The sequence below is a fragment of the Bactrocera tryoni genome, chromosome 1, assembly GCF_016617805.1.
Source record: "Bactrocera tryoni isolate S06 chromosome 1, CSIRO_BtryS06_freeze2, whole genome shotgun sequence".
NCBI lineage: Eukaryota > Metazoa > Arthropoda > Insecta > Diptera > Tephritidae > Bactrocera > Bactrocera tryoni.
In genome coordinates, this window is record NC_052499.1 from 36846851 (window position 1) to 36860887 (window position 14037).

General features: G+C 33.6%; 1 protein-coding gene across 1 annotated transcript in view; it reads right to left on the reverse strand.

The window, feature by feature from the left end:
• Positions 1 to 14037, reverse strand: part of LOC120766498 — a 34509-nt gene that overhangs the window by 11386 nt on the left and 9086 nt on the right. Inside the window, exons 2-3 of the mRNA XM_040092050.1 lie at positions 4101 to 4239; positions 2511 to 2612 (exon numbers count right to left, since the gene is read on the reverse strand). Coding sequence (XP_039947984.1) covers positions 2511 to 2612; positions 4101 to 4239 — 241 coding nt within the window. The remainder of the gene's footprint in view (positions 1 to 2510; positions 2613 to 4100; positions 4240 to 14037) is intronic.

A 14037-nucleotide genomic window follows, 5' to 3' on the forward strand; every position in this document is an offset into this window, starting at 1 on the left:
TTGAAATGCATAAATTGCTGAAGAGATTCAAGAGGTACCATTCAAAAAAATGTCGGTTTGGTAAGGTTGGTGGGCCGGTGGAATCATCCCACTTCCCACACATCGCATCAATCAACGGATGTATTGAGAAAACATTTCAATGAGCAGATAATTTCACTTTTTGGGCCGGTCGATTGGTTACCAAGATCGTGTGACTTTTTCCTGTGCGGATATGTAAAGTCAAAAGTCTATGCGGACAATACCACTCCCCCAAGCGGGAGCATTACGCGTGTCATTCGACAGTTACCTGTCGAAATACTCGAACAATTTAAATTGGATTGAACGGATGAACATTTGAAAGAGATTATCTACGAAGAATAAATGCCAAAGAATGTTCTTTCGAATTATAATAAACATTCCCCACTGAATTTGAATTTTCTGTGTTCGTTTTCTATAAAAAAATAGGGAACCTCGAAATAGATTACCTTTTATAATTAAGTGGGATAAGTTTTCTAGTAAATGTGCATCTGTCTAAAATTACTCAAATTGGATGAAAGCTTGCCTTGGCCCCCATATAAATGAAATCATAATTTTCGAACTACTTTATAAAACCATTTAAATTTAATTTTTGTGGGACATACCTTACCGTAATCGATTGAACTAAAATGTTTAAGTGGTATCTAAACCCCCTACTATATATGTACATATACAAATATATTATCTTGTGTTCTATAAATACATATTTGTGTGGTGCTGCTGTTGTAAACTAAAGAATACCGGAGTGTAATAATTTCTTTAATTAGCATGTGTATGCTAACCAAAAAAGTAATCCGTTCCATATCTTTGATATATATTATTTACATTATTGTCTTCAAGGCAGCATGTTAGTGTATTTTCAAGGCAACACTAAGCGGTGCAATACATAACTTATAATGTGCTGTAATTAAATTTATACACAAATAAAGCACACAAAATAATAAAAAATCATAAACAAAAAGAAACACATCCACAAGGTTTTATTGCACTACAAATCTTTATTTATAACAGACAAGAAAGCTTATTTTATAAAAAAATACAACGAAAAATAAAATAAAATTGTAAAAAGAAAAAAATAATATAAAATTAATGAAAAATATACAAAAATAATAAAAAGCAGAAAGAATAATATATAAAAAAATGTTTTATGATTTAAATAAAAATATCTACAAATTAAAAATCAAAGAGGTAAATAAAAATTTGGCCATTGAAAACTAAAACTAAAAATGTGTGTAAACAAATAAATTAATTAAATCTGATAGAGGTGCCAACTGCAATGATTAAGAATTAAAGTTTGTCCTGTATGTCAAAATTAAAAAAGTCTTTGGTCTTAAAACTAAATAAGTACGAATTATTGACTCCAAATTTGTTTCAATATGATTTTTATTAATTTAAAATATTTTTTCATAACAATTTTGAATAATTACATAAATAAACAACAAAAACTTAAAAAAAATATTCTCTATTATAAAAAAATAATAATAATATTTAAAGAAGAAAGTTTTGTATTCTAAATGGCTAATATTTAGTAGTTGATTGTGCGCTATTTACTAAGTGACTGGTGAAATTTTGTTTTAATTGTTTGTGTAAGAGTATATATAGACGCTAGCATTTCCGCTTCCGTTTCCAAAGCACTTTACTTGTTTCTCTATTATCGGTGAATGCTGTTTGAAATTGTTGTTGACATTCTACGCCCGCCGTGCTGCGCATTTTGTATTTGTTATTGTTGCAATGGTGCGATTAATCAGTGCATTATTAATTTGTTTAACAATAAAATAGCGAGCATACAAGCAAAGCGATCAAAAGCATCGTGTATTTGTATATATTTCGAAATGTAGTAAAAGTGTGTGTGTGTGTGAATAAAGCTTATATAACATTAAATTATTATACTATATATTTGCGCATTGCATTCGCCCAATCCATTTGCATGTGCTTGTGTATGTTTGATGTGTTCAAAATGTGGACTGTGTTGACTTTTGCGATGGCTTTTGACAACCGTGTGTAATTTGTGCTTAGCCGCGTACGAACCCTGTTAGAAAACAACAACAACAATGATTGTGAAATATTGATTAAATTGTTGACTAAGTCGCGATAATTAATTAATAAATACTTATGTAGGTGCGCATATACTATAATGTTTGTAACTGTTCATTCCTCAAATAGATTCAACGCGCTAAAAATGCTTTTTCATAAAGGTTGAACAAAAACAACATTAGATATTCATTAATATTTACGTAAGGTATTTGTGTTTAAAATAATAAAGCTTTTGTTTTCTGTGACCTTTCAGCGTTCGCAATTCTTTTCTACTTAAATTGACTTTGAAATTGCCAGAAAACTAATGTGTTTCTGTGTTTGTGTTCGCTTTTTGAGCTTTTTGGTTGAGGAGGCGGAAAATTTTGCAAAGAGCTGCTGAGAGGATATGAGGTGTTTGTGAGTTTAGACATAACTATCTTTGTATCTGACTATATTTGGTATCATTGCATATTAGAGTTTACTTTGTTGTTGGGGTGGCACGAAGCCGTAACCGGAAGCGCCAACTATCACACCGCTGCTCTCATCGAATGGATTTGGTGGTGATGGTGGGAACAGCACGGGGCCTGAATAAAAAAATAAAAAACAGAAAAATTAATTAAAATAAAAATATTAAAAATAATTATAATTAGTTCATTAATTAAACTCTTATAAATTTAACAAAAAACAAGAAAAAACATCAACTTCGGTTGCCCCGAAGCTAATATACCCTTAACAGGTGCATTTCTTTATAATCCGATCTGAAAATTTTTTCGGAGATTATGTTATTACCTATATATATAGCTATAGGCTATAGTAATCCGATCTGAACAATTTTTTCGGATATTATGTTATTACCTTAAGCAGTAATCCATGTGAAATTTCGTGAAGATACCACCTCAAATGCGAAAGTTTTCCATTCAAGCCCTTGATTCCGGTTTGTATGGCAGCTATATGCTATAGTGAGCCGATCTCAACAATTTCTTCCGATATTACATTATTTCTATGAACAATAACTCATACCAAATATCGTGAAGATATATCGTCAAATGAGGAAGTTTCCCATGCAAGCATTTGATTCCGATCATTCAGTTTGTATTTCAGCTATATGCTATAGTTAACCGATCTGAACTATTTCTTCGGAGATTACATTGTTGCCTTCGAAAATAATCTGTACCCAATTTCGTGAATATATCTTTTCAAATGCAAAAGTTTTAGATTCCGATTGTTCAGTTTGTATAGCAGCTATATGCCTTAGTTAACCGATCTGAACAATTTCTTCGTATATTACATTATTATCTTAGAAAATAACCTGTGCCAACCTGTTCCATACAAGAACTTGATTTCGATCGTTCAGTTTGTATGGCAGCTATATGTTATAGTGGTCCGATACCGGCAGTTCCGACAAATGAGCAGCTTCTTGAAAAGAAAATGGCGTTTGCAAAATTTCAAAACGATATCTTAAAAACTGAGGGACTAGTTCGTATATATACAAACGGACAGACATACGGAGATGGCTAAATCGACTCAGCTCAACATACTGATCATTGTCAAAATTTCGCACAATATCTTGAATGAAGAATTTTTGTTTCTTCAATTACAATTTAAAAAAAAAAACGTCGAGAAATGTTCAACAAAATCTGCATTTGTAAAAACTGTTTTGTTAGTCCAATATCTATGAAGTTTACATCAGATGATTTTGTAAGAATTTCTGCTGTCAATGCGGTGGAACCATTTTTCTGACGGACTGCCGAAAAAAACACCGTAATTTGAAAATTTCATAAAATCTGTGTTAAATATGTATTTTTGAAATAATAAAGTTTCGATAAAATATTTAATTATTTGTGTAAAAAAAATTATAGAAAATAAGCCGTTTTTTGCTCGCATACATATATAAAATGAGAATTAATTAATAATCCTGAACACCTGATAATTTGCTAAATCTTAGCCTTACCGTTCAAAGTATCGCTTTATTATAGTTAAAATCAAACAGCATTAAATGAAAGAGGAATTCCCCTCTTCTTTAACTTGACATATATAGTATATACATTCCCCAATATCATCATCGCACTCACCTCGGTTATTGCGTCCATCCCGAATTGCATTTGGAGACGACAGACCACCTGAGTTGAAGTTGAAGTTTGTCGGTATAGGGAAGAACCGTTGACCCATGACCAAAGCCAAACTCATGAAGATAACAAGTACGGAAGCTAACTGTAACAATAGATGGTAACAGAAGCGAATTTAAATATTGTAGTAAAAGGCATAACGTTTTCAAAAAAATTATAAACGATTCACATAAAAACAATTAAAATAAATTTGGCAGCTGCTGAAATGTTGTTAACAGAAAATGCCCATGCCACAATATAAGCTATTAATCATTCGTTTTCGCACGAATGCCGGTTGGTTGGTACTTCTACTCTGCCTGCCAATCCGCTGAGCCTAGATACCAATTGTTAAAACAAATGTTGCAAATTTCTGATTTATTTTATGCTGAAATATGTATACTATATATCAAAATGATTTTACATTTGCGTTGAAAATAGTGTTTACGATTTTAACTTCGCTTTACAATTTTTATGGGAAGTAAAATTTTGCGTCGTGCCATCACTTGATTCGCAAAAGATTGTCTTAAAAATTTATTAGGTAGTATTTTTTAAATATCTCTATCGAGCTGATGTTTGAGTGGAAAATGTTTATTTATATGTAAGTATTGGAGAAAAATTTTTAAAATAAATTATAATTGTCTTTGAAAATAAAAACAGGTTTTGTATTTAAAAATTAATATTTATCAAACGTAATTCAGTTCGGAGTAAATAATTAATTTATTGTTATTCAATTATTAATTTGCAAATAAATTTCCAGATACATAAAATAAGAGATGGTTGTATTGAGTTTTCAGTCATTTTTAAGATTATTAGCAAAAACTGTAAACAACACAAGCAAACTATACAATTATGGGTACATGGTACATAAAAAGTATATGTATATATTCATTTAAATATACATATTTATTACATTAGATGTTTTCTTTTTTTTTCAGCATGGTGTGTCTCAGCTTCACGTACAATCCAACTTCAAATTATACTCCATTAAACCCCTTTTCAAATTGATTTTATAACCTCTTTCATTTGTTTCTAGTAATTCTCTTGGCTTCGCTCTGTGTGATACGGTGAATCTAAGGGGTTTCTTAGGCAACAATTTAGGAATTTACAATGAATATCACGTTGTTGCATATTCGTGCCGTGAATTTTAATGTTATTCGCTACTTTTTATACCCTTATAAACGTCATGAAGTTTGTAATACTCAGAAGAAAAAGTCGGAGACCCCATAATTAGTCAAACAGGATCGATAACACGTCGACGACGAACAACGTCCAAGACGGCCATCAACATCAACTGATGATCAACCCGTCAATAAAATAGAGGAATTGGTGCTTGAAAATCGACGATTACTGAAAACCAAAATCACTTGATTTCTTAAAAACAGTGTCGCGTTAACGTTTGTGAAACAATGCTTTCCGATTAACAGGATGTTATGAAACATTACTGGCGAAGAGTCTTGGATCTATGCTTACGACTGGGAATTGTATAGGCGATTAAAATCCAGGCAAAGGTGAGCCGATGAAACTGTCAGTAACGAATACTATTTGGGTGTTATGTGACGTTTGCGCAAAGCTATTCGTAAATACAACTCTTGATTTTCGAACCACAATAATGCACCGTCGAGTTTTTACCAATATCGTGCCTCAACCACATTATTCTCCTGACTTAGCTCCGTATGAATTCTGGCTAGTCAGCAAACTGAAACGACTGCTACGGGGAAACCGTTTGGAGTCAATTGAAGACATTAAACGTAAATCGCTACGCGCATTGAAGACTATTCCGGACATTGACTTTATCAACTGTTTCGGGGATAGGAAAAACCGTGAGAATAAGTGTATTGTTGCCAAGGGGACTAATTTGAAGGATACGACATATGTAGATTTTGAAGAATAAATTAAAAATTTTAAAATTATGAACAAAGTCTGATGATATTTTTTTCCGAGTTTTGGAGATATCGATGTAAAATTCCGAACATATTCCTCAAGAAGTTGCTCATTTGTCGCAATTGCCAATACACGACCCCTACAGCATACAGTTTTCACACAAACCGATCGATTCAAATTTAGTTCTTGCATTGGAAACTTGCAATAGCAAAGGCAATGGTCTTATAGCTTCAGTGCAGTCGGCGTTAGGGCTTTTTCCTGTTTTCAGTGTATTAAAATAATTCAGTTTGGTGAACATTTGATTGCAAATAGACTTGTTAACATGTATGCCAATGACAAAATTAAAAGAGCAGAACTAGTTGTTTTCGTTTTTGTAACAGTGAGCAGAACAATAATAACAAAATCAACGGACAGAAAACACGAGACATGGCGAATTCACGTAAATTCAAATCCAAATAAATAAACAAACACTTTGCAGGCGTACTATTAAGCATGTAATAATAATATAATGTTTATGAATGGGCGAATGCGACAGAAAATGGTGAGCAAAGCACTTTTGACGAATAACAATAAAACTTTTATCGAAGTTTCAGTGCGCACCAAAGCAATAAAAGCGTTAAGCTCATTTAGTGTGTACACTTATGTGGAAGAAGCACATACAATTAAATGTTCATGAACTTCTGCAGTCAGTTGTTGTTGGCTGACAGCCACGTTTGACAGCCACGTTTAACTGTTGTATGAAATAGAATACAAAATTCGCGTGCCAGAAATACAATAATACTCATACGCCTGGGTGCCCACATAATTGCCACCGGCACAACGCGTAATCAAACAAGCGTTTCTTAATTGTTTTAATACATAATTTATTTGCTTTCGCAATTAACGGAACGCAATAACAACAACAACGAAAGCACAGAGAAAACAGAATTGTCAAACGTCGGAATGTATCAGCGCGCGATGATGGCCTTGGCAAGAATTCAAACATACAAAACTAGTTGGTGGTATATAGCTAATGACATATACATATACATATATGTAACTGGGTATATGTTTAAATACCAGAAGTAGTTCAAGTACGCCGGTGTATGAGCTCACGTAATGCACTCATACTCCTACTAGTGTGTACGTGCACGTAAATCGACGACTACGCCGCAGGCGTGTGAAGTGTGCAGCGACAAGAATCAGTTCAATTTGGGGCGAGTGCAGCAGGTGCGACTATTTCATAACATAAAGTAGTCCGATTTTTCACTTCTCAAATTAATTTTCAACGTTTTAATATGTTTTAACTAAATCTAAGCAATGATTGCAGTTAAACTATCTATCTAAATTATAAAATTAAAAAAATAAATAAAAATTAACACAATATAAAATCAATATGTTTCTTCGAAAGCTCTATCACCATTATCACAAGCTCTTACTTGCTTCACTTACTTAGTAATGGACGAGTTTACCAAATTTTTACTTCTGATTGTTTATACTTTTTACCACACTTACACTTATAATTATTTTTGCTTTTGTGCGCCTTTTATTAAAAAGAATATCGCAAGCTGACGGCTTGATTTTACTATTAAAAAGCACATTCAATTAGTGGATTTACATATCGCAAGAAATGTTAATGCTTGTGCAAACCATTCAATACTTCGATTATCATGCCTGGGCACCTGAGCGTGCTGCCAAACAATTTTGCTATAGTTAAACGGTACAATTTGCGTAATATGCAAAGTAATTAAGCTAATTCACTGCTTAAAACATGCAAGTATGTATATGCGAGTATTTATTTAAGTTTGAGCAATGTGTGGAATTTCGTTACGAAAGGGTGCAAAAGCTCTCTGTTGAATCATGTTAAATTATTAGTCAGAAAATTTTGTAAAAAATAATGAACACTTTATAGAAAATTGTGTCCATTTGCGTAGCACTTTACCACAATGATTCAGATGTAGATTTTGTACGTATTTTGTTAATTGGAAGCGACAATACTCATCTAAAGTCACCGTTCACCGCTGGACCAACCAAAACACTTATTCCAATTCAACAGCAGTGAATATAGCTGGCACAATCCGTTTAACGCCTTTTATACAAGACTCAAGTCATATACGCTTTTTATACCAATTTCATTTTGAAAGCCATGTTCGCAGCTTACACTGCAGTGGAATATCTTCCATGATGCGATTTTTTTAACAAGCTACCATTAATAAACGTACATTTACACCAGCAATAAGCAATGTCAGGCGAGAAATAAAATAATACAAAAATCACTTCTTATATCTTAAAATTGTCGCAGCGTTGCATTGCGATTTACATTACTCAGTAGCTGTCTGAGTAGCTGCAAAGGAGCATCTATCTATCTTCCATCAAACACGATGCGCTTGATCAATTGCTGTTGTTGTTGTTGCTACAGGTATTTGTTTATTATACTATGGTTGCCATCCAAGCTAACGGCTCAAAGCGCCTCAGATTGCGCATAATAATGTTGCCGGAAATAACGTTGCTCGGTTTTATCAAACTTTGACGCTACAAGCAGCTGAATTATTGCAAACTTGAAATTGTATGATAATTTGTTTATGATAATTATACCTTGGGAGGGACTGGAGTGGGCGCTGGTTTATTCATTGTTTTAAATGCATAATTGGAATTATATTTTTTAAACACAATTAAAAAAGAAGCATTTTCTATTATTTATATCATCTTTACTGTAATTTGAAAAAAAGACAACAACATATTTTAATTGATTTAGTCCTTCGTTATATAAAGTATTAAATTTCGTATTGTTAGTGACATCGGAATTGTTTTTTATCACTTTTTTCTTTTTCCATAAAATTAGATGATATTCGCTAAAACATGTGCTAACAACTTGTCGTTACAAATTTTCGTTCAACTTTTCGGCTTCTACTGCCGACAAGTTGTTGTTATTACTGTTTGTGATGATGTTATTATCGCTTGTTACTGTCAATTTTTTCGGTTTGCTTACATTTTTAAACTGTCAGCAAATCCAAACGTGCCTTGTCAAATGAGAGCAACTAATAGTTTCACAATTTTGTTTGAATTTAGACTGATTTCAGTTGTTTTATTATACTTTTGCGGTTTATATTGCTCAAGTTTAACAACGCTTCTGTTACGGCAGTATGAGGACTGAAATTTTTTGAATAATTTTTTATATGTATATCAAACAGATAGATAATTATTAAGTTTAGTTAACTTCGACTTTTCTTAATTAGAAAATAATATTCTATATATGTGTGTAACTGGTGCTGTATGTTTCGTGGGCCTTAGTACAGTCAACAGTGGGTGTCAGATATCCATTTAAACACTTTAATTGAAGAATTTTTCATAAACTCTGCAGGCTCAGCAGCAGGCAGGCTTATAGCAACTGAGAAATAAAGCAAATAGTTTCAGCATTATAATTACCGATTTCGTTATTAAAAAATTTAAAAGAGTAATATGTGATAATTTACCCAAACACAAGCGCAATCTATCACGTTTATCTCGAGATTAATTGTCCCCCAATTGTAATCAGTTCAGTTCAACTCTCCGAACGCTATCAATTTCACGCACACCAAACGCCTACAACAACAATAAACCGCACTCATTAGGCGCTTAATGCAAAAATACGACAAAGGCAGAGAGGAGAACTAAGAAAATAAATAAAATTACTTCTTAAAATGTATTGCCATGGCAAATTGTGGCGCCAGTCGGACTCATTTTGACTAAAAACAACGTCAGCTCCACAGCCAAGGCGTATGAGTAATCCACAATTAATAGTTTTCACACTCCACTCGACCAGCAAATAAAATGCATAAAAAAGGTGTAATAAATTGAAAAAGTAATATGTTTAACTGAGCATTCATGTATTTTGTGAAAGGCCAAGCGTCGTCGCCGCGCAGCTCAAGCGAACCAGCTGTAAATTAAAGTGGGAGTTGAAGCCAACAGCTGGACAACCGCACAACTGCCGCAATTCATACGTGAATATCTGCAGAAAAATCGCGTAGAAGCGCTCGCAGTGACAGTGACTAAGCCGTTTCTGTGCACAAACATACATATGTACTATAATATTATATTTGCTCACTTCAACGGCAATCCAGGTGATTGTGCTTCGACGCATGCTAATTGCCCATTTCATATGCAAAACACTCACTCACTTCCTTGCTCATTTGTAAGTTTTACTTTTTATCTGTACATACATTTGTTTAGTGGATACTGACTAAACATTTAGTTCGATGTTCTTAACTATGGTTCAATGGTTGCAGTCGCATCGGCGGGTGTCTTTGCTTGCATTCGTTTATATGTATTAGCATACATTTTCTGAAGTTAATATATGTACATATAATAACAACAACAATAACTGTGTTCACCTGAAGCATATTTGTCGCAGAAAGCTAATAATAGAAATCTATATTTGAGCGCTTAATAGAGCTGTGCTTTTGCTTGCAGCAATCGTAAAATGCACTTTGCTGAAGTCTTTAGGCTATTCAACGGGTTTTCGTGCACGCGCTCCATTGGCCAAGACGAATGGAGAGATGCAAATATAAGTAAATACGGAATTGTGGAATGTGCAACACTTGCAGGAAACATTGGTGAAAAGAAAACACTCGCTACTCGCAGGAAGGCGAACTTTGCAAAGTCCTTCAAAACAGTGTAAAATATGTAGACATAGATATAGATACATAAAGATATTTATAAGATTAATTTCAAATACATTGGAATACATCCATTCTTTTTTCTTACTTTTGAATAGAATTACTTATACAAAACGAAAAGCTTGGACCCTACTTAAAACTAAGGGGTTACTGAAATCTAACGTTTGGTAAATCAAAGGCAGAAATTCATGTAAATAAAGAGAAATTACTTAAAAATAAATAATAACTTTCCATTAGGGCTTCTTGCTTATTATTTCTGTAAAATACATAAGCATACGGTAGTTCGTATTTGGCGGACAGTATTTGTGTTATCATTTGCATTTCTTACTCTTTTACTGTTTAAATTTGCTTACGTTTTTTTACTTATTTTGTGATTTTTTACTTTTAGCATACGAGCAATGCATTTTAGGATTTATATATGCCATTAGCAATTTGAGCAAGCTCATGCTTTACCCTGCGGTCAGTCAGCAGGTGACCAGCGGCCATTGGGTTGCTGATGCTTTCTAAGCAAATTTAATGCAAGTAGTTCGATTTTGTAATGCACATATTTTTTAGATTTTCATATGGTCAAATTTGTTATACATATGTACATTCCGCAGAGTTTAATATGTTTGCGCCACTATTTTGACAACAACGGCAGTATTTAATTACTTGAATTGAACATTTCACTTCAAAAATCAGCGTGCTACAAAAAAAGAGGGTAAATATATGATAAACCATTTTGGAGCTGAGTTAATAAATCGAATGGAAATGTAAATTAATAAATTAAAACCAAAAGTTTTTAATAGATTTTTCAATTTAATTAATTTGTGAATAATGAAATACAATTGATCTGCAAGTTATACCAAAGTTAGAACTGTTTGACTGAAGAATACCTTTTAAAGTGAAAAGTATCTTCTCAATTAGTTTGCTATTAAATTAAAAAAAAAAATATCAGAAAGCGAATGTTTTGAAAGTGTTGACAAAATTCAGGAACTATAGTAAACATTTCGCGTACTTACCGATGATTAGTTTGCAAGAGATTTTAAACAATTGAAAATTGGAGGAATGAAAATTGGTAATGAAATACAAGTAAACAAAAGAAAAGCCAAATAAAACGTCTTCACACGCACAGGTTTCCTCTCTCGTTATACAAGTCATTATGCAACTACTCATGTGCTTTTTTATTTGATACTATTAGATTTCTTTCTAAAATCTTCACTTAGTGAGAGAGCTTGCATTTGCGGTTCCGTGTCTGTGACTCAGCACAACTCGCTAAAATAATTGAGCAGCCACACTTAGGCAATAAATCAAACTCACAGCTACCCATGAGTTCAACGAATGTGTAACACCTGCACCTGTTATAAATAAATTTCGGTAATGGCGAGCCAATCACCGACCAAAGCCAAAAATAAACAAAAGCAGGAAAGCATAACCCATTAGCCATAACATTCACCACGGTGCAACATAATCACCTCGGGACCAATAAACTGAAAAAGAGCCGATGCCAACATCTCCCGGCGAAGCAGCTGGCGCTCAGAAACATTTTGAGCGAAGTAAGCGGCTTCCGCAATGAAAGTGAAGCCTTGAAATATTCATCTTTAACAGCATTTGTTAATGCGCGAGAGGGGTGTGCCACAAGCACAGCAATAAAGCAAGTTAACAACTGGAAAGGAGAAACAAAACAACTCTCTACTATTATTTGAAACGCTGCAACAACATAGTGTGCAATTGAGTTAGTTGCCAGCCGCATTGGAGGTGGGTGCTCGGAGAAGTGCAAGCAAGTTAACGTCTAATGTTATTAATAAATTCACAAAAGCAATGCACTTTTTTACATTTTCACGGCTTTGTTTCCATATATTTTTTCACTTCTTCCATTGTTTTAGACAAATGCGCACTGTAGCAATCTATAAACATTGTTGCTGATTTGTCGGTGTTATTAATGCAAAATTGGCAAAATTGGTGCGTTGATTGATTGATAAATTAAGACTAAACTGTCCAGTAAATAAATATATGCAAAGCAGTAAGTATTGTCGGCGCTGGAGCAATCAAGTAGTGGTGGTGCTGAGTGAACGGCATTCACTTTCAATGGGTATTATGGTACGTTCACACGCATGCGCAAACGGAGATCCGGGCTGGAACGTATAAGACTTGACGAACACAAATACTTCCTTGTCTTTCACGGCGTATTGATACTGGCGGCTTGACTGTTTGGTGGCTGGGGGCTTGGTTTGCTGGATGACTCAGCATGCTCTCAGGCTTTCACGCGGTCAACGTCAGCGAATTAATTAGAAAACTTAGCGTGGGGAAGGGTGTGTAAAGCGGTTGTGCGGCGATGGTGCTAAGTTTGTTTAGAAATATTCCAATAATCATACTAATTTGAATTTATAATTTCAGCATAGCTGAGGTAATAATTAAGTTTTCCCACATAAATCTGCTGAACTTGAAGTAATTGAGAATAATTAAATACAAGTTTACTAATCGTGAGTTATTTAAAATGAAGATCTAACCCAGTCTTATTCAATTTGCTGAGCGAAGTTAAGAGTGCTTCTTTCTTCACCAGCAAGTGCTATATAGCTAGCTCTTTCGGAATAAAATCAGAGCTCACTTGCCAATTTTAATGGCGTGTCACATTGCTGAAACCATATCCACACCATTAATGACTTATGGCCCACATATGTTATCTATATTCACTGCAATATTTTTAAAGGAGCATACCCACATACAGGAGTATTTGTAATACGAACTCTACTGCGTAGTCTGTCCGCGCATGTTTTTCTTATAAATATGTCTGTTTTGGTTAATATATCTATGCATATGTGTTCCACACATTACATAAATTGCTCTTACTCCAAAACTATTAAAAATAAATATGACCGTTCGCCGCACGTAAACGATTGCAATCAACAACCATGTCAATTGAGTCGAAAACATTTTTGTACAAAATAAAAATATGAAAAAATCTGTAATATTGGACGCATGTAAAATTTTAAATTTGTGAGTTGGCACTCGTTACTCCCGTACCAACAAGTACAGTAAGCAAGGAATATTTATACCCTCCAATCAATTTGGACACAAATAACGTGCGTGTTAAAATTATTTATTTTTCTCATTCATTGACTAGATAAATAAGAAGCTCTTTAGAATAACTTTTGAAAAGAACAATAAATAAGATCTCTCCAATAAACAAGTATACCACGTTCAATATTTCAAAAAGTCGGAATTATATTTTCTTATAAAAGTAAGAAAAAAGTAATCCAGTCATAAAAACGTGCTCTACCATAAGGATGAGCTTGCAAAAGTAATTATCTTGTCGAGACAAAATTCCGTCCTCCATAAACTCCCATCTTGTTTCGTTTCTTAAAATATTACCGTGTTCTCCTTAAGGAATCATAAAACCAAGCAGTTAT